This window comes from Myxocyprinus asiaticus, chromosome 37 (genome assembly GCF_019703515.2).
Source record: "Myxocyprinus asiaticus isolate MX2 ecotype Aquarium Trade chromosome 37, UBuf_Myxa_2, whole genome shotgun sequence".
In the NCBI taxonomy this organism is placed as follows: domain Eukaryota; kingdom Metazoa; phylum Chordata; class Actinopteri; order Cypriniformes; family Catostomidae; genus Myxocyprinus; species Myxocyprinus asiaticus.
In genome coordinates this window covers 25,519,910-25,547,209 of record NC_059380.1, presented here as the reverse complement: position 1 = coordinate 25,547,209, position 27,300 = coordinate 25,519,910, and the positions used below count along the sequence as shown (strand labels likewise).

General features: G+C 39.1%; 1 protein-coding gene across 2 annotated transcripts in view; it reads right to left on the bottom strand.

Moving 5' to 3' along the window:
* LOC127428176 (POC1 centriolar protein homolog A-like) overlaps positions 1–27,300 on the bottom strand; it is a 134,543-nt gene that overhangs the window by 10,354 nt on the left and 96,889 nt on the right. For both annotated transcript variants that reach the window (XM_051676344.1, XM_051676343.1), the window contains one exon: positions 25,465–25,680. In XM_051676344.1, the coding sequence (XP_051532304.1) occupies positions 25,465–25,680 (216 nt within the window). The remainder of the gene's footprint in view (positions 1–25,464; positions 25,681–27,300) is intronic.

Below are 27,300 nucleotides of genomic sequence, written 5' to 3'. Positions count from 1 at the left end.
GTTTCTCCACCAAACACTGGCATGATGCATTTAAGCAGGTAATGTTCTTCTTGGCACCCACCAAACCCAGATTTGTCCGTCAGACTGCCAGATGGTGACGAATGATTCATCACTCCAAAGAACGTGTTCCCATTGCTTCAGAGTGCAATGGCAGCAAGCAATAAACCACTCCAGCCAACGCTCAGCTTTGCAAACAGTGATCCTAGGCTTGTGTCAGCACGACCAATGACACGATTTCATAAAGCTCCAGACGAACAGTTGTTGTGTTGATGTTGCCTCAATTACAGTGTGGATCTGTTATTGAGTGTTGCAACCAAGGACAGCCAATGTTTTCATGCAAAGCGGTTTAGCATTTCTGAAAGCTTGTGTAACCTACCACTTCATGACTGCGCTTTGTTGTTCAGAGTTACATGTATTTCCATTTAGAAACAACAGCAATTTGTTGACTGCTACAACCCTATCAGGGCAGAAATTTTATGTACTCAATTCGGGCTCAGTGGTATGAGATTATGCTATACCATTTATTTAGCAAAAAGTCCACGCAGAAAACCAAAGTCTACTCTGAAACTGCGACTGTCGCAGACAGTGTTAATTTTTTAAACAGTTTATTTTAGTCTTTTTTTTTTTCTTTAAACCATAACAGACCAAACTTTAAACAAATATCCCAAAATTTTGGACATTGTATAAACATTTAATTATTTAAACATGGATAAATCATATGATTTATCAACATAAAAAAAAAAAAAAATGTCTGATAAACATGATCTCCTGAAAAGCCTTTAATAAATATCGTATACGGAAGTACACTACAGTATTAGCTACTTTTTAGAAGTTACTGTGTTGTTGATTTAGAGACTATTCAGTGTTATAGACAGTTTAGGATATTGCTTTTGCCTACATGTATCGCATTTTACAAAAACAGCATATTCAGTATGCAAGGTATGCATTCTGACATGCGCATAACTTAATTCAAGTTAACCTGTTAATTCGCTCAATTGTCTGTGCAGATGTACTGTAAGTTGTAATATGACATTTATGCTGCGGATATAGCAGATTAATCTGCGTGATAGGATGCGTTTGAGTGAGGTAATTAACCCATTCCACCAACATGCAACATTAGGCTATTTGAATCAATTATTCCTAGATTTTTCTAGACATTGTTAGCACATTCTAAAAATCTTGACGTATTATTCTTTTCTCATCATATTTTCGTTAACAGTATGTTCTAATTAAAATCGTTTTTATTATTGTCATGATGCGTCTTTTCATCTTGTCTTCGTTATCATTGACGAAATCCAAAAACCCTTCACCAACAAACATTTCCGTCAGTAATTTCATTGACTAAATTAACACTGGTCATAGACAAGACCATTAGAAATAACTCAAACTGTGATATAATATTTTGGTCACATCGTCCCCACCCCATACTGACTCGTTGAAAAGGTGGCATTTTATCAATGTGTCTGAACTCTTTGGTAGGGGTCACTTTAGTGAAATTATTTACAAAAACCGCTTATCTCGAACTGTTTTGATCTACCACATTCTTTGGAAACAACCCAAAGTAAAGGCACCGTGGAGTACTGTATGTTTGAAGGGCAGTTGTAAAAACAAAGAGGTTACAAAACAATATCCAAGGGTTCGGGTGTCCCAGTGGCCACTGTTGTTTCAATTATGAGGAAGTGGAAGCTTCATCAAAACAACAAAACACTGCCTAGAAAAGATCAACCCTCAAAACTCTCCGCACACACAAAAGGACACTTGTTAGAGAAGCCACAGAGATGCCAACAATCACTGTGAAGGAGATGCAGAGTTCAGTCGCTGAGAATGGAGTAAAAGTGACTCAGTCAACTTGATCAAGAGCTCTAGACAATAGTGGTCTATGAGAGGGAGGCACAAAAGAAGCTTTTAATAAGAGTATCATCCAATTACAGAAATTTAGATTTGCGATGTCAATGGCAGTGCGGTCCTTAACAGCATTTGAAGTGAAAAAAGGAAATCGGTGAATAAAGGATAACAGAAATGTATCAGCACTGTCAATTTAATACGTTAATGCAATCAATCATGCCATTTGACCCATACATAAATTACAAAATAAAGAAATGAAAAGCATGTTTTTGCGAATTCTGCAGTCAGCCCATATGCTACTACAAGCAACGCACCACATCAAACAACACTTAAAGAGAGCAGGAAGCAGAATCGTTAGGAGCCGTTCACAAAGGACATCTTTTTTGCGCAACGGAATGGAACAAAACACAAGTCTCTAAAGATGAGTTTTTCAAGGTTAAACAACTTGACACTGCATCTTAAAAAATCCCTGAAAAGCAAGACATGACACAACAGCAAAAGACATGTAGACAAACAATTTAAAAGTATTTCATACAGAACACAAGAACACATTCTGTGTGAGCGGCCCTTAATTCTACCTCGGACAGAACTATAGGTAAGCGATAAGCTTATGTCCAATGAAATGAAAATAAAAAAATATATATATTGATTTCTAAAGTCATTTTTTGTAATGTCTTTTGCTTTACTCATCAGCCTCAATGAAAATAAATGGGTACTGTGGCTGTCAGTCACGGACATTCAGTCTAACATCTTTTGTGTTCCACACAAGAAATAAAGCCATAAGGGTTTGGAACAACATGAGGATAAGTAAATATTGACAGAATATTCGTTTTTGGGTCAGCTATTCCTTTAAAACTTGCGAGACAAGATTGTATTTGTAATTACTGAATATTGTGTAGATACACATTTGAGTTTTACTATAATAAATGGTACAAAAATGCATTAAAATACGTATGTAAGAATTAAGTTCAAGTTTGGTGAACTCTGACCTGCGAAACCTGGATGACGTGTGCCCGACAGAAGATTGAAACATCACACACTGACCTCTTGGCTCAATACAAAAGTCACATATTTCAAAAATGTGTGTTTGTATTGTTGCTGTAAAGTTAGTAGACCATATATTATACAATTTTGAATCTTATATTTTTTGTTATTTGTGATTTATTAAATCTAGATGCCCTCATGCGTTACATCCTACCCTTGTTCGTTGCAAAGCCAGAAATAGTTATGACATATTAAAGGAGATGTTAGACTGAATGTCCGGGACTGACAGCCTCAGTATCCATTTATTTTCATTATATGGAGAGAAAAAAAAAAAAAAAAAATGCAAGCTGATCACCTTGGAATAAGAATGAAAATGTAGGTGGGTCTGTAAAACAAGCATTAAAATGTGTTGTTTTTTTAAATTATGCGTTATAGTAAAAGTGTTTTGATATCATATAGCAGCGTGCGAGTAATAGAGCAAAAAAAAATAAAAAAAAGGTATTTAGAAAATCATAATCAGACATTGTACTTGTGATTGGTGTGAAAATGAATAAAGTGCACAATTATTGTAACGCCTTTAGTGTAAATTTCACCAGAAAACTACGGCAAAACGTGTAACGCAGCATGTAAAACTTAGTTTGAAAAAATATAGATAGAGCAACGTTCATTCTGAGACTAGATATCATATTTAAGAGCACTTTGAACCATTGGCTTTGAGGTAAACAACACAGCACACAACAGAAACCGAAAATCCAATAACAGGCATTCCTCGTTCTTTTTTACCCAAGTATATTTAAAGGATTTAATTTTAAGTCTGTCTTGTCAACTGTGAATTGCTACATTTTTGAGAACTTCTGATCCATTAAAAGATCTAACTACAGACTTGAGTGTTTTGAGTCTTTGGCATGTTTTTATATAGTTTGGAATCAGTTTACAGTAACAGGCAAATCCTTGCCATGCTAATAATGGCTGTGGAGTTATATTTGATCATTCTTTCACAATGCTCTAGTGTTCTGAATCTTCTCTCGATCCGCCTTTCAGCAATGCGCTCTTCTACAGTACAAGGATGTACTTGATGTGCAGCTCTGGGATAGGGCAACCCGAGGATGACCCCCCCCCCCCAAAGCGCATATGATGTAGAATGTGGGCGAGACTGGGGCTGATGCTCAGTAAACAGGCTTCCTGAGCTGGCCTCCTGGGGCCTGGAAGGCAGAGCTCAATAACATCTGCTGGTATTTCATGCTAGAGGGAATGGGTTTTGCATTTCCTTCCTCTGCAAGTGTGCTTTTCCAATCAATATGAGTAAAAGCCTTTCGGGCCCATCTGAAATTGCTGGGCAGCACTAGACTCTGCTGCAACACAGCACTGAAGGTCGTTGGAGTTAGCATAGGTAAAAGCATAATAATAATAGTACAATACACAAGACTTACAAGCTGTTAACAGAAGCAGTCTTTAAAATGTTGCCGCTGCTGTGTACTTTGAGTAGAAAACACTGCTTAGATTTTGGTTAACTTTGGCATGCTATTATTTGGTTGACAGCTCTTGGTGAATAGGATAATCATTTTATTTGCCCTTGCAAGAGTGGCAGATCCTTTCTGAAGGTTTTGGCTTCTTATAAATTCCCTGCTGCTTTGGTACAGATCAGTATACGTGAACAGCCACCTAAGATTTGGTTATGTCTCAATGATCCTTGTGTATGGAGTAGGCCATGTTTTGTTTTCGGGTTAGGTTCTAAAGACACACGTTCTTACTAGTGGTCATCTGATATGGCTTGTTTCAATGGCCAGTGCCAATACTTAGACAATATAATGACAATTTATATAAAAACAAATGATAGCAAATAAGATGTATGTATAATTGCTGAATTTAAATGAAAATGTGAAAACCGATAATGTGCATTTATTTTAAAACGCTGCATGGACTTAATATACAAGAATTGATGTTAAGAAGAATGACCACTTCTGATAATTGGACAACTGGGCGATAATCACAAAATGGCCAAATATCAAACGATATATCACCCTGGCCAATATATCGGTTTATCACTAGTTCTTTAAATTTTTTACGTATTCTGATTAAAGGACTGAAACCAGTTTTCCATAAATAATGAGATACTTAGCATTAACCAATTAAAGTTTAGACTGATGTAGTGCAGATGAAAATCATTTCTAAACGAGGCTATCTGGAATTGTTTTCTGCCATGCAAGAATACAATTCAGTAAATCAAAGTCAGTTAATCTAAAATAGATGCACTTTTACAGAGTAAAACAGCAACGACCTTTAAATACTTTTTCATTTGCCCTGTAAAACCTATATTACAGGTCTATTAAACCCTATCCAGGTTAGATCCAGCTCTATTTTTTTTTTCATTGGGGGCTCTGTTGCCCACACAACCCAGCTGTGGCTTTTGTTTTTCTGTAATGAGTCTTGGGCATTCAGTTTGGTGGCTAGCGCACCAACTGACTAATGGTAATGACATTTGGGCTCACTTCTATTAAGCTGAACTATTAAAACGGTTCTTAATGTTACCAATCCTGTGAGTTTTATTTCCCATAATAACATTTATAATGTGCAGTGAGGGCGTGAGGCTGGGCTGTGAGTGTATGAAAGTGTGTAGCTTAACACTTTTCCCCCCATTTCAGGTTCAACTGTGAATTATTCATCAACTCCTAGCAACTGGATACAGTGTTTTCTTGTAAGGATGCTTTACCTGGAGCTCATAGTATGCATCAGAAATGTGCTACACTGTGTAAGTGCATTCAGAAAATACAATGAAAATTAGAAATGTGAGAATAAATGTAATTTTTTTTCATACATTAAAGGTAGACCCAAAAATGAAAATTATCTCATCATTTACTATGATTTTTTTGAAGAATATCTCAGCTCTGTTGGTCCATTCAATGCAAGTGAATGGTGGCCAAAACTCTGAAGGGCCAAAAATAACAAAGTAAAAAAAAAGTAATCTATAAGACTCCAAATCAAATCAAATCAAATCAAATCAAATCACTTTTATTGTCACACAACCATATACACAAGTGCAATAGTAGGTGAAAGTCTTGGGTGCAGTTCCGAGCAAGATAGCAGTCATGACATTGATGAGACTTATACCAATTTACAATAAACATCAGATTTACACAACACAATTTACATATCTAATATACACACAACACAATATACAAATAATAATATACAATGTACAGTATACAATACATACAATATAGAATACATATTATACAATAAAAATAGTATATGTAGTATATATAAAATATACAGTAGGTTGTATTGTACTGTATTGACATTCAGGCTGTCGGTTGATAGTCAGTTGCCAGTGTGTTGTTAAGAGAGAATATAATTTATGACACTCCACTGTGAGATAATAAGATTAATAAAGTGCAGTGCTGATGTATATTGATCTTGAGAGATCAAGAGTTCAAAAGTCTGATTGCTTGGGGGAAGAAGCTGTCATGAAGTCGGCTGGTCCTGATTCTGCGATAACGCCTGCCTGATTGTAGCAGTGAGAGCAGCCCATGGCTCGGGTGGCTGGAGTCTCTGATGATCCTCCGAGCTTTTTTCACACACCGCCTGGTATATATGTCCTGGAGGGAGGGAAGCTCACCTCCGATGATGTGTCTGGCAGTTCGCACCACCCTTTGCAGGGCTTTGCGGTTGTGGGCGGTGCTATTGCTGTACCAGGCAGTGATGCAGCCAGTCAGGATGCTCTCTACAGTGCTGGTGTAGAACCGTGTGAGGATGTGGCGGTTCATTCCAAACTTCCTCAGCCATCTCAGGAAGAAGAGGTGCTGATGAGCCTTCTTCACAACGGCCTCAGTGTGGATGGACCATGTGAGCTCAGTGATGTGGACACCGAGGAACTTGAAGCTGCTGACTCTCTCCACCAGTGCTCCACTGATGGTGATTGGACTGTGTTCTCTGTCTCTTCTCCTGAAGTCCACCACAAGCTCCTTTGTCTTGCTGACCTTGAGGGAGAGGTTGTGCTCCTGACACCAGTGTGTCAGTGTGTGCACCTCCTCTCTGTAGGCTGTTTCATCATTGTCGGTGATCAGACCTACCATCGTCGTATCATCAGCAAACTTAATGATGGCATTGGAGCTATGTGTTGCCATACAGTCATGTGTGTACAGGGAATACAGGAGTGGGCTGCGAACACAGCACTGTGGGGCTCCAGTGTTGAGGGTCAGTGATGAGGAGATGTTGCTGCCCATTCTAACCACATGGCGTCTGCTTGACAGGAAGTCCAGGATCCAGCTGCACAGCGAGCTGCTTAAGCCCAGAGCCCGGAGTTTCTCATCAAGCTTGGAGGGCACTATGGTGTTGAATGCTGAGCTGTAGTCTACAAACAGCATTCTCACATAAGTGTTCCTTTTTTCCAGGTGGGAGAGAGCAGTATGTAGTGTAGATGCAATGGCATCATCAGTGGAGCGGTTGTTGCGTTAAGCACACTGCAGTGGGTCCAGTGAGGGAGGCAGCACAGAGCAGATGTAATCTCTGATTAGTCTCTCAAAGCATTTGCTGATGATGGGGGTCAGAGCAACAGGACGCCAGTCATTTAAGCAAGTGATTTTGGATTGCTTTGGTACAGGCACAATGGTGGATGTTTTGAAGCATGTGGGGACCACAGACAAGGAGAGGGAAAGGTTGAAAATGTCCATAAAAAAACCAGCCAGTTGGTTCACGCACGCTCTGATGACGTGGCCCGGAATGACATCTGGACCCGCAGCTTTATGGATATTCACCCGTCGGAAGGATCGGGTTACATCCGCTACAGAGACGGAGAGTGAACTAACCTCTGTAGCTTCGGCCACGAGAGCTCTCTCCACGAGGGCGGTTATTTCCCTCGAAATGAGCGTAAAAAGAATTTAGCTCATCCGTGAGAGAGACAGCTGTGTTCACGGCGGAGTTTTTATTCCCTTTAAAGTCCATGATGATATTAATTCCCTGCCACATGCTTCTAGAGTTGGTGGTGTTAAACTGTCCTTCAATCTTGTCCCTGTACTGGCGTTTGGCTGCTCTGATAGTTTTGCAGAGTGCATAACTGGCTTGTTAATGCTCCTCCGCGTTCCCAGAATTAAAAGCGGAGGTCCGCGCATCAAGTGCCACGCGAACATCGCTATTTATCCATGGCTTCTGGTTGGGGTAGATCCTCTATGCACTTTCTGATGAAAGACGTTACGCTATCAGCATAAACCTCGATGCTGTCATCAGAGGTGGACCGGAACATCGGAACACAGTCTGCATGATCAAAACAGTCTTGTAGCATGGAATCTGATTGCTCCGACCAGCACTGGATCGTTCTGAGGGTGGGTGCTTCCTGTTTCAGTTTCTGCCTGTAAGCGGGTAGAAGCAGAACGGAAGAGTGGTCTGATTTGCCAAATGGTGGGCGGGGGAGGGATTTGTAGCCATCCCGGAAGGGAGAGTAGCAATAGTCCAAAACCTGGTCCCCTCGTGTGTTGAAACTGATGTGTTGGTGGTATTTTGGTGCGAATGATTTGAAATTGGCTTTGTTAAAGTCCCCGGTCACAATGAACGTTGCCTCAGGGTGCGTGTTCCTTGAGTGCCCGGGCTGTGTCGGCTTGTGGCGGGCTGTACACAGCTGTGATAATGACCACTGTGAATTCCCTCGGTAGCCAGAATGGTCGACACAGAAGCATGAGAAATTCCAGATCAGGAGAACAGAAAGACTTGATAGAATGTACATTCCTCTGATCACACCAGGATTTGTTGATCATAAAACATACACCACCACCTCTGCTTTTACCTGAGAGGTCTTTCGCTCTGTCCACTCGGTGCACGGAGAACCCCGCGGGTTAGATGGCTGAATACTCTGATGAGAACACCGGCTCTCCTTCCCCTTTTCCTTCTGCATTTCCGCGGCCGGGCTGCCCAGACAAAGGGCCCCGCTGCTGTGTACGTAAACAGCGGGTCGGAATTTGAAGTCCGGTTTATGGTGAGCAATTGCAGAACCAATGTCCAAAAGTGTTTGTCTGTCATAGACAATAAGGCACACAACATCCAAGACAAAAAACATAAGAATTGTAAACAAAACAAACAAAAAACTGCAATGTTGTGTCGGCGCCATCTTGAGTCGCAGTGGTTAATTAGAATGAGAAACAGATCAATATGTAAGTCCTTTTTTTTTTTTTTTTTTTTACTATTAGTCACAACCTTTATTCCACATTCTTCTTCCCTTTTTTTTTTTTTTTTTTTTTTTTTTTTTTTAAGGGGGCAATTTGCATTCTTTGTGCATACTGTTTGGGAATTTAACCACTGGAGTGTTATGGATTACTTTTATGCTGCCATTATGTCCCTTTTGGGCCTTCAGAGTTCTGGTCACCATTCACTTGGATTGAATGGACCAACAGAGTTGAGACATCCTTCTAAAAATCTTCGTTTCAGTTCAGCAGAAGAAAGAAAGTCATACACATCTGAGACGGCATTACGGCAAGTAAATTATGAGAGTTTTTATTTTTATTTTTGGGTGAACTATCCCTTTAAGATAAAATAAAGGGCAGAGGAGATATGGTATGTCATCTGGTTGCACATTTTGTTGAAATACCTATTGCTAGGCTACTGTAGGGTGAAAATGAAATATTAACAATTTTGTGCTTATGGGTAGTTGACACGTAACGTGTCCATGGACATTTTATGTGATCAACATCAAGATTTTTTGAGGGTTTAAGGGACAATGTATTATTTAGGTCTGTGAATAATTACCATTTCTTTAAAAAAAAAAAAAAAATCAAAATTTTTAATCACCTTTTTTTGCCTTTACTAGTTCATTTTAAATGGGCCTGTGGTGACACATTATTCTTTTTTTTAAGTACAAATAAAAAGTCCATGTAGTTTCTCAATTTGTGATCTCAAGAGTTGGAGACACTGAAAAAAACACCACGGTCATAAAATGGTTATCACAGCCCAAACTATTTCTGCTACTAAAGTACTTCTGACTCGTGTTTTCAAAGTCTTGTGGCACAAGATCTTTTGTACTGAATAGTAAAAGGTGAAAAACCACTAAATGTGGATTTCTGAAATTGTCTGTTACCAAACTGTTACTCATTATCTCAACACAACATTGCGGTTCCTGAAAATATTGTCACAAATCAGGATTGCACAACATTGCACTCTAACTGACTAAATCAATCAGCTAACTTAAACAATACATGCCATCATTAAGGGCTTTTCCATGATTGGTCCGAACAGTTCTTGTTTGTTTCTTCTAGGGATGCACCGATCCGATACATGGATATTTACTACTAAATATTTAAGCGTTGCACCATTAAACTTGGGTAGAACGTAACCCTACGTATAAACTAAATATTTACAGAACACTCCGACCAGGAGTAACGGATAGAATAATAAAGCAGACTGATATTTTATGACATCAATGAGCTCATGTTTTGTGTGACAGGCATCAATCATTTCAACATACAGTATGATGTTGACATTTACACTCATTTACATTTACGAGAGAGCTTGTTACGGTTGATGTACAAACCTTGTTTGCTCATGTAACTGTCAGCTGTAATAAATTATATCCCCATTAAAATACGATACGTAGCCTAATAAAACAAGATTTAATTAATGTTATAGGCAATTTAGCTTATGTAAATAACAATATTGAATAACTGTATCTAAAATGAATAAGGGATAATAAATAAATAGGCTACTAATACAACAGGCTGGAAAAATAGACATTTATTATGTTGGCTTGACAAAGCCAACATACTGAAATCCTATTTAAACTTATTAGGTTGGCTTGAGAAAGCCAACCTACTGAAATTCTATTTAAACGTATTATTATTATTATTATTATTATTATTAGGTTGGCTTGAGAAAGCCAACCTACTGAAATTCTATTTAAACGTATTATTATTATTATTAGGTTGGCTTGAGAAAGCCAACCTACTGAAATTCTATTTAAACTTATTATTATTATTATTATTAGGTTGGCTTGAGAAAGCCAACCTACTGAAATTCTATTTAAACTTATTATTATTATTATTATTCAAAATGGCTTAGATGGATATCTCCTGATCAGAATGTCCTACAGACATGAGAGTTGGCTTGTTTGAATTGGGTGAGCAATCAGTCTTCAAGTATCATCATGGAAACTACTTAGCCATGCCCTAGCAACCATTTAGAGCACCCTAGCAACCAAACACCATTGACTTCCATTCAAAATCACTAAGATGGTTATCTCAGGATCAGAATGTCGCAGAGACTTCTGGGTTGACTTATTTCACTCAGGATAGCAAGGAGCCATGTTAAGTATCACCTTGGTAACTGTCTAGCAACCACATTGGCTTACCCTAGCAACCAAGTAACAAATCACATATCTCTGCACCAGAAAATCGTAGAGACTTCCGGGTTGACTTATTTCACTCAGGATAGCAAGGAGCCTCATTAAGTATCACTCTGGTAACTGCCTAGCAACCACATGGGGTTACCCTAGCAACCAAGTAACAAATCACATATCTCTGCACCAGAAAATCATAGAGACTTGAGTTGACTTATTTCACTTAGAGTGGCAAGTAGCCATGTTAAGTATCACCTTGGTAACTGCCTAGCAACCAGATGGGGTTAACCTAGCAACCAAGTAACAAATCACATATCTCTTCACCAGAACATCGTATAGACTTCCTGGTTGACTTATTTCACTCAGGATGGCAAGTAGCCATGTTAAGTACCACCTTGGTAACTGCTTAGCAACCAGATGGGGTTACACTAGCAACCAAGTAACAAATCACATATCTCTGCACTAGAATATTGTAGAGACTTCGGTTTCTTTCATTTGACTCAGGGTAGCAAGGTGCCTTTTGTGTATCACCTTGGTAACTCCCTAGCAACCAAGTAACAAATCACATATCTCTGCACCAGAAAATAATACAGACTTCCGGGTTGACTTATTTCACTCAGGATGGCAAGGAGCCATGTTAAGTATCACCATGGTAACTGCCTAGCAACCAGATGGGGTTACCCTAGCAACCAAGTAACAAATCACATATCTCTGCACCAGAACATCGTAGAGACTTCCGGTTCCATTCATTGGACTCAGGGGAGAAAGAAGCCTTTTGGGTATCACCTTGGTGACTGCCTAGCAACCAGATGGGGTTACCCTAGCAACCAAGTAACAAATCACATATTTCTGCACCAGAACAACGTAAAGACTTCTGGTTTTGTTCATTGGACTCAGGGTAGCAAGGAGCCTTTTGAGTATCACCTTGATAACTGCCTAGCAACCAGATGGGTTACCCTAGCAACCAAGTAACAAATCACATATCTCTGCACCAGAACAACATAAAGACTTCTGGTTTCGTTCATTGGACTCAGGGTAGCAAGGAGCCTTTTGAGTATCACCTTGGTAACTGCCTAGCAACCAAATGATCTATCTGTCTATCTATCTGATAGACTGAATGGTCTTATAATCTTTAAACTTTGAACTTTTAAAACTACTACTTAAACTTGTAACTACTTCAAACTTAAAACCTTCAAACTCCAATCTTTTACAACTACTTCAAACTTTCAGGCTAGGCATTCTCAACCCAACATCAAAGTTTGTCTTGACTAACTTTTTTATCTAGTTCATTTTAATATTATATATATTTCGTATATATGTTAAAACTTGACACTGTACACAGGAAAGTGCACCGTTAGATTGGTTGAATCATGCAGAAGTAGTAAGCTTTTTACATAATGTTGTAGCATCTGGACCAATCAGACACACAATTATTCATTATTTAATGACACTGGTCCAGCAACTAGTGGACCTAAGAGACATTCCAGGTGGGGGAAGGTAGCCACATGCAAAAGCAATGTGGGTAAAGTAAACTCACTCCATTCCCCCATAGGAAAGACACATAAAGTCCATAAACAGACTTTTCTTCATTAATTTATAGACAAACTGTTCTATAAATAAACATGCATATCCCCAGGACATTGTATGATTATTACTGTCTCGTATAGCGTCTTTTGTACTGTATACCGTTTTATGCATGCTTTATGACAGAACCACTAGATAATGTAAAATTATTGGTATCATGCTTCCTATCAAATTAATCCTTGTGTGACTCTCTGCACATTGGTGTATCTCACTGCCTTATAGCATGCATTGTATGCATGTTATATTAATCAGAGCATAAAGGGGCACAAACTGCTACCTTACTCCAATCATGCAAATGAGTCAGCTTCCAAACAAAGGAACATTTCCCACTGGAAAACTGCACCTTTCTCATTGGTCAAACCCAACTCGAGAGGAGTGACCACCCTCAGGAGTTAAAGGGCACTGTCGGAGTGACATCCCCCTTTTCTTTCTCTCTCTCTCTCCCTTCTTCTCCTGGTTGCTGTTCGTGTGGGACCGGAAACACCCGGTCCGACCGCAAGGTCACGGGCCGGCAGGCCTCAAACACATCAAGTCATGTGTAACTTCCTCGATCAAAACGGAGTAAAACTAATACCATAAGTTCATAATTTCTTCATTCAACACAGAAGAAATTGATTGCAACTTCAACACCATCGACTCAAGGAACCATCAAGACTTTCTCCTGAGACTGCATCAGGGCACTCTCTCAACAGCCAAGGCATTGCAAGTATCATACAATTTCTAACTAAACAGAGGTTTAGTATAAGCTGTGAACCCCTTTGTTAACAAAGGTGCTTTGAAGTAAGAAACTGAATACGCGTGTGAGTTTAGAGACTGCTGTGTCTTTGTTTTCACGGAGACGTGGCTCAGCGACAGAGTTCCGGACGCCGCCATTCAGCTAGATGGGCTCGCCTCGTTTCGTGCCGACAGAAATGCAGCTCTATGCGGTAAGACTCATGGTGGTGGATTGTGTGTTTACATCAACAGGGAATGGTGCAAGAACTCTATGCTAGTCTCTAGCTACTGCTCATCGCTGGTGGAGTTTGTGACTGTTAGATGCAGACCTTTTTATTTACCACGGGAATTCACCAATGTCATTATAACCAGAGTTTACATTCCCCCCAGTGCTAATGCTAAAGAAGCGCTCTGTGAACTGTATGGGGTTAATAGCGAACTGCAGAATGCTCACCCTGACAGACTGTTTATTGTCGCCGGAGATTTCAACCATGCAAATCTCAAGCCAGTGCTCCCTAAACTGCATCAGTATGTGGACTTTGCAATGATAGGGGCGAACACACTGGATCTTGTTTACACAAACATCCCAGGCACGTACCGAGAGGAGCCCCGCCCACACCTCGGCTACTCAGACCACATCTCTGTTATGCTAATCCCAGCATACAGACCACTTGTCAGGCGCACAAAACCGCTTCTGAAGCAGGTGAAAACCTGGCCAGCAGGAGCCATCTCTGCTCTTCAGGACTGTTTTGAGTATACTGACTGGCACATGTTCAGGGAGGCTGCAACATATGGTGACTCTACCAACTTGGAGGAATACACAGCATCAGTGACCAGCTACATCAGCAAGTACATTGATGATGTCACTTTCTCCAAGACCATCACCACATGCTCCAACCAGAAGCCATGGATGACTGCGGAGGTGCGTGCGCTGCTGAAGACCCAGGACTCCGCCTTCAGAGCAGGCGACAAGGCGGCCCTAAGAACAGCGAGGGCCAAGCTGTCCCGGGCCATCAGAGAGGCAAAGCACGCACACGCCCAGAGAATCCACAGTCACTTCCAGGATAGCTGCGACACGCGGTGCATGTGGCAGGGCATCCAGGCCATCACAAACTAGACCCACTGCAGTTCGCGTATCGTCCCAACCATTCAACAGACGACACCATTGCCACCACCCTCCATCTGGCCCTCACCCACCTGGATTAAAAGGACTCATACCTTTGAATGCTGTTCATAGACTTCAGCTCAGCATTCAACACAATCATTCCTCAGCATCTGATTGGAAAGCTGAACCTGCTGGGCCTGGACACATCCCTCTGCAACTGGATCCTGGACTTCCTGACTGGGAGACCTCAGTCATTCCGGATCGGGAAAAGCATCTCCACCGCCACCACACTGAGCACTGGGTCCCCCAGGGCTGTGTGCTCAGTCCACTGCTGTTCACTTTGCTGACTCACGACTGTGCAGCAATGCACAGCTCGAACCACATCATCAAGTTCACCGATGACACGACCGTGGTGGGTCTCATCAGCAAGAATGATGAGTCAGCATACAGAGAGGAAGTGCAGTGGCTGAATGTGGACAAAACAAAAAAGATGGTTGTTGACTTCAGGAGAGCACAGAGTGACCACTCTTCGCTGAACATCGACAGATCCTCTGTGGAGATCGTCAAGAGCACCAAATTCCTTGGTGTTCACCTGGCGGAGAACCTCACCTGGTCCCTCAACATCAGCTCCATTACGAAGAAAGCCCAGCAGCACCTCTACTTTCTTCGAAGGCTGAGAAAAGCACATCTCCCACCCCCCATCCTCACCACATTCTATAGAGGGACTATTGAGAGCATCCTGAGCAGCTGCATCACTGCCTGGTTTGGGACTTGCACCGTTTCAAAGCCCTGCTGAGGATAGTGAGGACAGCTGAGAAGATCATCGGGTCTCTCTTCCCTCCATCAAAGACATTTACACCACACGCTGCATCCGCAAAGCAACCAGCATTGTGGATGACCCCACACACCCCTCACACAAACTCTTCACCCTCCTGCCGTCTGGCAAGAGGTACCGAAGCATTCAGGTCCTCACAGCCAGACTGTGTAACAGCTTCTTCCCCCAAGCCATCAGACTCCTCAATACTCAGAGACTGGACTGACACACACACACACACACACACACCTGTACACCATCCAACGTTTGCACATGTCCAGAGTTGCACTTAATTCATTGTCACTTTATACCTGGCTGCTACCTCATTAACTGCTATGTCCATAGAACACTATTTCATAGTATGTTATGTTTACATTCAGCATTTTTAGAAAGTGTCATCTTTTTGCACTGTGTACTTGTCGGTGCTGAACTCTCTCACTGTCTCTTACTGTGCCTATTGTCCTGTTTCCTTTTTAGTAATTATTGTACTGTCCTGTACTTTTTGCACATGTTTGCACGTGCACTTTATGTAGGAATATGTAGGTCTTATTCAGTCTGTGTAGTCTAATGTGGTTCTGTATTTGTCCTATTTTGTTTTATGTAGCACCATGGTCCTGGAGGAACGTTGTCTCGTTTCACTGTGTAATGTACTAAATGTATATGGTTGAACGACAATAAAAAAACCACTTGAACTTGATGGTTCTTTCAGATGGTTAAATTACTCTTTTCATAGCTTCATTCCCCTGTTCTGTTCCGGTTTCTTTCACTTTTCCATTTCCCATACGTGATGTGTTTGTTTAGATTAGTTATGTGTTCGTGATTTAGTTAAATGAAGCTTTTGTGTACATTCTTGCGAGTTGATTCTGGTCTGCTTGTAAATCAACGTCAATTTAACGATTTGATAACATCTACATGCTAAGAAAGTTATTTTTCTGTGGCCACGAAAAATATCCTTTCTGAGAATTGATAGACGATCAATACTGAGTGTTCGCTGGACAAACAGATTAACTGATTGTAATGATAATTCAGCTACATCAAGTTAATTCTATTAACTGATCTAAATATTTATAATTAATTGTAACGAGTTATGATTAATTATTCATATTTCCCTTTTAAATATAATAGGACGGTGGTATATTTTGATAAATAATCTCACAGCTTCAAAGCTGTACCTAAATATGTGTATTATTATTTTCAATAAGCCATGAGAATAATATTACTCCAATAAGAGAATTAATCATAATTCCCTTATTAAAGCTAATTCCTTACAATAGAAATTGTGAGCAGATACAACGAGACGTGGAGAATTTTATTCAGACAAATAATCGAGTTATTTGTCATTTATCTAATTTATAATGGCTGTTGAACGCGACTAATTCCATTATAAATTTCCTTACATAATAATGTAGAATAAGGACAGTTTAATTTAATTCCTAGCTCACACATACTGTTTCCCTACATATAATGGTGGAGCTACGTGGGCACTTTAACCCATCCTGTGTACATTTATACTACCAAATTCGCTACAATGTTTTCTCCCGTAAATGTAAATGCCAACATCATATATGTCGAAAGGACTGAAGCCTGTCAACCAAAACATGAGCTCATTGATGTCTTTAAATGAGTCTGCTTTTTTATTCCATCCGTTACTCCTGGTCGGAGGCTTCCATAAATATTTAGTTTATACGTAGGGTTATGTTCTACCTAAGTTTAATGGTGCAACCCTAAAATATTTAGTAGTGCGTAAATTGTGACTTAGCGCCCATTTACGCCACAATTAGGCTAAGTTGTAAGGTACGTATAGCTGGTGCAACCAGCCCCAGGTGAGTAATATCCTGTAGAAACGATGAACAGATAACTCACAACAGTCTTATGAAACTTGCAGGCAATAATGAAGACACAGGTATGTTTGACATAGTAGAAAGGTGTGGAGTCTCAGATATGCTATCGATGAGAACAGACAAAGAGTGTGTGTGAAAGCGGGGTATATATGCAGTCCTTGATTAGCCACTAATGATATGCAGGTGAGTGTAATCAGAACTCAGGGGAGAGTGAGCGCTGCGACGGCAGTGAGGAGGAGAGAGAGAGAGAGACCAGTGGATCCGTGACAAAAGGTGCACGATTGAGATATATTACTATATATTACTATTATAATATATTATTATTATTATCATTTGTTTACAAATTATAATAATATTTAAGTTGAATGGGTTCCAAAAAATAACTGTGTGAATGAAAAGTAAGCTGACATCTTACAACTAAATTTAACAAAAAAAAGAGATCCGAATCCTTTAAAGTCCAGATACATGTTGAAAAGATTTTGCCAAAAAAAAAAAAAAAAAAAGTACAGTTAGCTATCCATGCTGAGAAATCTGGGACTGGAACTGTTTGTTTGAACCATATCGAACCATGCTCAAGTGGAAATGCTACTGGAAGCAGCCCAATTGTGGAAAAGCTCTTAATTTGTCCTTTCTGAGAAAATCTGACTTTTTAAAAGTTTTTAAAAAGTAGTTCCGATGAACTACATTGAAAGCTGTTGTAACGTTATCTTTAATCATATTATTGTTGCTGCCGAATTGGGACCTTTGTACTTTTGTCAAATTCAAAATTATTAAAAGAGTATGTATTAAGTTTAGTAGCTTTAGTATTAAGGTAAAAACATGATCTATACATGGTTCTAATATGCACAGGATGGTTTGTGATGGTCTGATTGAAACCAAGATCACACAGTTAATAATCTAGACAGTCTTTAAAACACCTGTAGGCTTTTAATGAACTTGTTAATTGATATGAATAAAATGTTGACATTTTCATTAAATAGGAAATAAAAATTCATAAACAGCAGTGAATGATGATACATAGGCTTCCTCTCTAGTTATGTTTTGTTGAATCAGACCGCAGCTTTTGTCGCCTAAAGCCAGCGTCACACTAGCCGATTTTTCCTCCGATTTTCAGTCATAAGCGCCCTGCTGAGTTAATGGCTCCAACAACTGAAAAAGCTCTTCCATTGAATTTGAAAAAATTAAATAAATAAAAAATGAGTAGGTTCTTTTAGTAGGTTCTTGTCATCTCGTCAAGTGACCAATGATCTTGTTCTCACACTGAAAAACCGATAAGACATTATGCTCTGATCTGAACATTTTAATCAACGAACACACTCAGCCACATCACAAATTCTGATAGTAATCCATGATGATAGCGGGGTTCTCCAACACTTAAAATCAGAAAATGGAGGCAGAACAATCTGTTAATAAAACATAATTTCTCAATGAAAGATGCAAATGGATATATGCTTTTGATGGCAATCCCAGAAAGGATATCCTAATTCAGACTCTTACAATTGTTTATGTTCATGTGGTACACCTGTTGTTATTTCAGCTAGCTCCATATGACAGCGATTCAGGGAGAAAGTCAGTGTCAGTATGTCTGTCACCTCAACTCCATTCTTCTGACTAAAGAGAGCGAGATCTCAGCAAACAGTAGGTGTGACACCCTTGGCCAAAATTGAGTTGTTTGGTGTTGGCTAGTGAGACGCCGGCTTAACTGGATCAAGAGGTTATTCGTTACGGATCAAGGTTGAGTGAACAGGAAACAGACTTGTTTTACCACCTTCAGTGGAACTGTAGGCCAAGGCAGATGGCAATGTTTGCATGAAGGTAAAGGTTAGCATTCCTTGCATGCAGAATGTGTATCTGGAATATGGATAAATGCTCCCAGATGATGAAAAGCCCCCTTTAAGGCTAGAGTGTTTTCCACATGCCAGAGGAACAGCATTAGAACAGAAAGTGGTGTTCACAATGAAAACCAGCTGTTACTCGTAGCAGCAGCATAAAGACATCTTACCTACATCTATTATCATGCAGCTATGACAGTAAACTGATCATGAGGTGACATTACACTTAAACAACTGAGAATAGGGGCAGGTCAGGTGGAAATGCTGATCTTAGGAGCTCAAAGCATTAGCCTTTACTTTTGCCAGTCATGTAAAATGATAACCTCTTACAGTCAAATCTCTAGTGGTCAGAATATATTACCCTTCCCCATTATGCCATTTAAATTACTTTAAAAAGAGATACAATTGACATACAATGGCTTCTTAGATTAAATAACACCATATTTAGTCATTTCTAAATGCTTACATACAGTATTTCTTAAACATTCATAATTTAGCAACTTTGCATCAATTGTTTTGAAGATTTTATTTGATTTTTTTGTTCAATACAAGTTAAGCTTTATCAACAGCATCTGTTGGAAGCCTTCAATTACCTAAGGAAAAAAAAAAAAAAAAGACTTGCCCCACAGTAAAAACAAGCAAAACACATTTACAATTAAATTCTATGGGCCAAGACATTTCAAAAGTACAGCCACAACACTTAAAAATTATGGCCCCAAATAACTGGTGCTGATTTGCTTGTGCAATCTATCAAATTGCATATGCGCGTTGTGGCCGTATTGCGGGTGTTTACTTTGAAAAACTGTGCAAATAGCTACACGTGCAAATATGTTGGACACACCCTCCAAAAGGAGGCTTTTGCGTGTCACTCGGACCAAAAGCACACTTATTTCCAGTCAGTCCAGTTTCACTAAATAATATCATTTTATTTATTTTTTTCAATATAATATTGCATTTATTCATAAATATAATTATTTCTATGATTATACAATAATATCATAAAATTCCTGCTAATTAGTGAGAGTAGTTAATGAGAAAACCTGTTTATCACATTCTTCTCTTGAAATGTTTCAGACCGATTGCGGAGCAGAGGAAATCACCTGAAAACATAATTCACAAAGAAGAAAATACAATATTATGTACACGTTAAGCCACTGCACCACTGATGTACAAAAACAAAATCTGAATTTCAAACCACAAATACCTCGAACATGTTAAGGTTATGCTCGAGAAAGACACGGGAGGCTGCAAACGAGAGAGCCGGCGCACACTGCTCGAAGACACATATTCGCCATCCTGGTGTGTACCAGCCGGCCTGCTTCGATTGAGCACTGGAGAGAACCACCAATTAAAATATTTCACAATATTTCGTCAGTTAAAAACAGCGTTTAAAACATTGAAATACTACATCTTTTGGCATAAATTGTTAGTAGGCTATTTTTATCAGAGTTATAAGAGTTGTATGATCATCCGTATGTTATCAGTTATGATTTCAAGTTCTAAAATATCCAAATAACAGTTTTTTCATGAGAAGTAATTACAAATAACATTGATGTGTTTAATCAATAGTAATTCTATGTATTCTACGATCTTAAGTCTCTGGTTTGCTGCAATGACAGCAGGATGCAAAGCACAAATCAGATTAATACCTGCCTTTCATTTGTATTAATTTGCTCTCGCAGTTTCCACTTCTGAAATAACTTTCAGGCTTGATAAATCACTTTGTGGGTACAATTTGATTCATTTACATTGACGCAACCTATATTTTGCAGACTGGAGGCACGCCTTTAAATTGCATATTCATTTCAATGAAATGCGCAAAAATGTAAAAACAAAAATGCTATTTTGCGATCTGAAACACACAATCCTCAGAACTGACCTTTTTTGAGCGTGCTTTCAAGTTTGCACGTTTTTATACACACAAACCTTTAGTAAATCAGAGCCTGTGTGTTAACTTGTGACTAATGTGATAGAATTACAATTGTCTGTGCAAAGCTATATACATCAACTTTGTATCTTTCACATCATATCTTTCAACTTATGTAATGACCATGTAAAGCTGGAAACATGGTAACTTTCATGATACGAGCAATGATACCAAAAAGGGACATGACATAACTGTCTGTCAAGCAATGTTTCCATTGATTGAACTCCCCACAAAATAATTATATCAATTGCAAAGATTATTTTTAAACAGGCTTCCCCAAACACTCCACCCGTATCTCAGACTGACCAGGATACTCAAACAAAAAAAGGTAAGCAATGATTTGATGGCACCATAGTTACAGTGTTTTCACATTTTGGGGAAAAATGGCTTACTTATATAGTTGATTGCATAATACGCTGTGATAGGAGAAAGTATTGGCATTACAAATTTACACACTTCAGCTATAAATAGTTCTTTTTTAAGATGGAAGTTGAATGCAACTGTAAAAAATCTTCCTTCTACATAACTCTTTAAAATGTAAAACTGCTCTTAAGCTCAGCAGGGCTGTGTTTGCTAATAACTTGATTCAACTTAATAAAACAAACAGAACTGTGCCTTCTCCCCACAAATAAACAAAAAATGTAAGCCAAACTGTATGCACACTCAAATTCTGAAGTAATAATCATATCCATTCTGATGAACAGTAGGACTATAGGACAGCACTGACCATTGTTTTAATCAGACTGTAATTATTTTCCATTGTTATGGGTACATTAAACTTTAATGTCCTGAGCATATGAGTGATGCACTTTCCTAGTGGTTATGACCATAGCTTTACAAATTAGCACTGAAAAATGGAGAAGAAACATTATAGTTAGCCCTATCTCAAAGCAGATTATTACTCTCATTTTCTGTACAGTGAGCTGATGAACCCAACAACACTATTAGTCCATAAGGAGTGGCTCAGGCTAAATAATCAGGAAAAGAGCAGCCAGGCTATCATTTACAATGTGTTGAACTTGTAGGAGACAGATTTGATTTGAATCAAATACTCTTTCCCTAGTCTACATAATCGCCGATGAGAAAACTTTAAATGGAAATGAAATGGTTTGTATACTGTATGTCAGGGCTCAACAAGCAGATTTTTCTTCTGCTGCAGTAGTTAAGATTTCTCCTTGTCCTGCCAACATTTTCACTTCCTCCAAAACAAAATGTACTAAAATATATAATAAACACTGCTTTGTCTCCAAAAAAAAAAAAAAAAAAAAAAATAAAGTATAGACAAATGTTGTTGACGTGCCATTTTTGTCGCATGTTTGTAGCATGAATTTTGTAGTCCATTTTAGAAATTCTGGGAGGTGAAGACATTTTAGACATTTGTCATTTTAGAGTTGACAGCCCAAGACCCCTTTCACTTTATTTACATGGAAGAGATGGCCAAGATATTATTTTTTTTCCTCCCCTTTTCTCCCCAATTTGGCATGCCCAATTTCCAATGCGCTTTAAGTCCTCATGATGGCATAGTGACTCACCTCAATCCGGGTGACGGAGGACGAATCTCAGTTGCCTCCGCTTCTTTTCACATGGCTTGTTGAGCACGTTACCGTGGAGAACTAGTGCATGTGAAGGCTTACGCTATTCTCTGCGGCATCCCCACACAACTCACCACGCGCCCCACTGAGTGCGAGAACTACATTATAGCGACCACGAGGAGATTAACCCAACGTGACTCTATCCACCCTAGCAACCGGGCCAATTGGTTGCTTAGGAAGCATGACTGGAGTCACTCAGCACGCCCTGGATTCAAACTTGTCTTTAATTGCTGAGCTACCCAGGCCCCCTGGCCAAGATATTAAAAATTTCACCATTTGTGTTCTATGGAACTATTGGGCGAACTATTCCTTTAAACTTTAGGTAACACAAACTGAACCGTAATATTTAAAAACACTGAATAGACCTTTAGGAATACCAAGAAATTTCAACAGCATAAAAACTAATTTTTTTAAGTACATACCTCCGTATGCTAGTTCAAATAGGCTTTTAAAATTAGCCACAGCTCCTCACAATACAGTAACTGTGCCATACTGTGCCCTTAAAAAATTACAGTCAGTAGGCAATGGCACATAACAAGTACAGTCATTTACCATGGCCCTCACTAGATGCAAAGCTAAAACAATTAGGCTAATCTGATGCTACTGTCATCGTCTTTATGTTTTATGGAAATTAACAAGCATGAATAATGCAGATACTGATAGCTGCGACCAAACTTACACAAGAGTCTTTATAGTGGGACACAAAGCATCACATCACTCAAGAGAGAGCCAGGACTAACAGACTGCTCAAGATAAAGAGTGAGCTGGGAATTGTAAGGAATTTCAATCATAATATGGTATGTTTGTTTGTTCGTTTTTACTATTTTGGGACATTTAACCACTTTTTATTGATGGAGACAGTAGAAAGGAGACAGAAAATTCTTGAGGAGAAAGAGGAAATAGAAATGGGACACAATGCAGGCCGTATTTGAACCTTTGTCTCCCACACGAGCACCACTGCTTATCATATCTGTAGCATATGTACTAACCACTAGGTCACATCCCTAAACTCAGAGTGTAAAGGCATTGTTACACTGTGATGTGAAAATAACAAGAGGTAAATTAAACCCTGAATAAAACTGACCATAACAACCAACATTTGTTTTATTTTAACCCTAAAAGGTTTTGTATCCTGGGGGATACAAACATTTAAGAGGCTGGGGAGAGGGGTACTGAGTGAGTTGGTCACATTTTTGTGAAAAATACTGAAAAGGGGTCCCTGTTTATACTGAGGAAATGCGACTTTGCATATGATGTCTGGCATCAACTCACAATCTTTAGCTAAAAGTAAAAAGGCAGTATTTTTTGAGAAGGCAGCTGACCTCGAGGCAAATGCTCCTATCATTTCAATGATATTTTCATGATTTCTACAAGCTATACAACTGAAAATAAAAGCAATATTTTCATGAAAAAAAGGAAATGTATTATGTTGGTCCTAATGTGTTGGAAAACAGCAATTAATACATTTTTAGAGGTTCCTTTATATGCTTGCTCTTTTTAAGGTTAAACTTGTATTATATAGAGCAGAATGATGCAAAACAGCCAAAGAGTTTCCCCCAGTCTGATTTTCAACCAAGAAGTCAATCTGTGAAGCTTAAGTCCTCTTTTGGTCAAACATCTTTTCGCTGTACAAATTCCCTTTGCTATGTCAAAAGTTCACCAAACGTAATCTTTTTTTTCTTTTCTTTTTTCTCCCCTAATTTGGAATGCCCAATTCTCAAGGCGCTCTAAGTCCTCGTGGTGGCGTAGTGACTCACCTCAATCAGGGTGGCAGAGAACAAATCTCAACTGCCTCCGTGTCTGAGACCGTCAATCCGCGCATCTTATGTTGTTGAGCGCATTACCGTGGAGACAGCGCGTGTGGAGACTTCACGCTATTCTCCGCGGCCTCCACGCCCAACTCACCACGTGCCCCACCGAGAGCGAACCACATTATAGCGACCACGAGGAGGTTACCCCATGTTACTCTACCCTCACGAGCAACCAGGCCAATTTGGTTGCTTAGGAGACCTGGCTGGAGTCATTCAGCATGCCCTGGATTCGAACTCGCGACTCCAGGGGTGGTAGTAAGCGTCAATACTCGCTGAGCTACCCAGGCCCCCCCAAACGTAATCTTTAGTATGCAGCAAAAATTTAAATTCTATGTATATGCTTTTATATCCATTCTATTGTGTTTGCATGTTTAAGCATGGCAGTCAATCGAAAACAAACCCTTAAAGTGTCATGAACTTTTTAAAAAATGTGAAAAATAGGCATTAAACACTGTTCTAGGGCCTTACGATTTAAAAAATGTGGAAAACCAGGGACGGAACCACAAAATGCAGTCAGTACTAAATTAACCACTTTCCCCTTGAAATTAAAATGAAATGTAACCATCCCTGTCTTACATTGTGCAGAACATGTAAATACAATATCTATTATTGGAATAGTTCACCCAAAAATGAAAATTCATAGGTTAAATGTCATAATTGTTTGCTCACCCTCATGTCGTTTCAAACCTGTATGACTTTCTATCTTCGTACTTACGCTTAACACAAAAGGAGATGTTTTAATTAATATAACAGACAGTCTATTCAATACAATGGCAGTGGATAGTGCCTCATTTTAAAGCTTAAAAAGGACCCCTAAAGTCTTTGTGTCCATGTGAGGACTTGCATTGTTTTGTACACGTGACACATGTAACACATGAGCCACTCGAACTTCTCTCATAGCGCTCATGAAAGTGCAACATATGTCAAGATTTTCACTAAAAAATTACCTTCATAATTTTCGTGTGCCCTCAGAAGACTTTGAATACAATATCTCAATGCATATGTTGCATGAGTGCAGTTAGCTGTTAGTTGAACTAACATTGAGAAATTTGTGCGCACTCAAAGTAAATAGAAATACACTAATATTTTGTGTTGTCTTACCTGAGTGAGCACATCCAATTGTCCTACAATGTGCTCTAGGGTGCTGGCCAGTGCAGCTGGAATGCTATCCACTGCAGTCTGTTTAGGGTGCTGCTGTTGAGTATAGGATGGAGATTCCACACTGGGTTCAGTGAAGTTCTGGGTTGGCTGGCTGAGGGTTTTACTGCCACTCCTGTGTAAGGTAAGATCATTGGACAGCCCAGTGGCATTCGACACCTGTAGAAGTGTTAGAAATAGGACATTAACACTTGCCAAGCCCCAAATGCCAGTAAAATTGGCTTTGGCAAGTAAATCCAGAAACTTTATTAGGAAGTCAAATTTTAAGAATGATAGTCTGATCATTGATGTACAGTAAGCAACTGAAATCATACAAACATCTACTACAGAAAACATGTCACTGCTCATCTCTTATATGATACTGTGAGTGACACGACCTGCACAGTTAAATATAAAAATGATTTTCATAGGGCCAAAAAATATTTTAATAAAAATAATGCAAAATGCAGTTTCATGGCTGGTAAGAAATATGAATGGCCATTTAATCTTTTTTTTTATTCACCCACCATTTGCAGTTGTGGGGGGAAAAAATCCTTATGGACTTTGGTTAGCTAAAAATGATTGATTTGATGAAAGATGTTTCTAAAAATAATCAATCGTTTAGGTTCAGAAGAACTTTATTTGTCGACTGGAGTCGTGTGGATTATTTTGATGCACCCTAAATATGCACTTTGGACCGTCAAAAAATGGAGGACATTCACTTGCATTGTTTAAAGTTGGAGGCCTGAAATGAAATCCTAAAAATCTTAAATTCTGTTTTGATGAAGAAAGAAACTCAGATACATCTTGGATGGACCGAGGGTGAGTAAATTATCAGCAAATTAAAATTTTTGGGTGAACTATTCCTTTAATCATTGATCTACAGTATATCCACCTTATTTTGCAATGCAGAAGCAAGTGGTTGCATTTCCGGTAATTGTGGCAAAATTCCACTGTCATTGACCGCATTGTAAATAACTAGGATAACCATACCAGAAAATAGTGATATGGGCTTATAAACTATCACACAACCACAGGATGTACAGCAGAATAATATCTTAATGTCGGATAATTTTCTAACGTCAGCATTTATTTACACTGATTGCTGTGCACTGTTGTAAAGTTATGATAATAAAATCTGCTTCTTACTTTACCAAGAGTGTGACAATGCAGTGTTTCTTGTCTCTGTGTAAACCTTCATTCATATGTACCTGCACAAGCGCCGATGTTGCCTTTATTTATTTACTGTTTTTCATAAGCCATTCTGAATGCAATATCTGCTTGTCTATTTACTATACACCGTATAGAAAGAGAATGTTTTCAGACAAGAAAGGAGAGAATTATGCATTTATTATTTTGCCAAGATTAAACAAGATGCAGTTTTGGTGCAATGAAAGTAGAAGATGCAATAAAAGTGCATGCTGAATTGAGCTGCTTTTTTCCCTCATCTGCTTTCTGCTCTTTTTCTCTCCTGTGTGTAAAGTTTGTGGTAGCCGTGACGACGGAGCTGACTGTCCGTTTCAACGCTTGATCATTCATTCATTCTGCTTGTACAACAGTGTGTGATGAAATGATGGCACAATGTGATAAACAGTGCATTCCGAACCAATGTGTTTATGTAAATAATAATAATTGATGATAATATGACGACGTATATGGCCAGGCTGCAATATAAAGCAGTATAAATTCTAATCTTAAAAGGTTGATAATGGCCGCACCCTACATGAATTGAAAAATAAGGTGGATAGTGAGCAAATCAAATATGGCGGTATGTTAATAACAATAAATCTCATTGGTTCT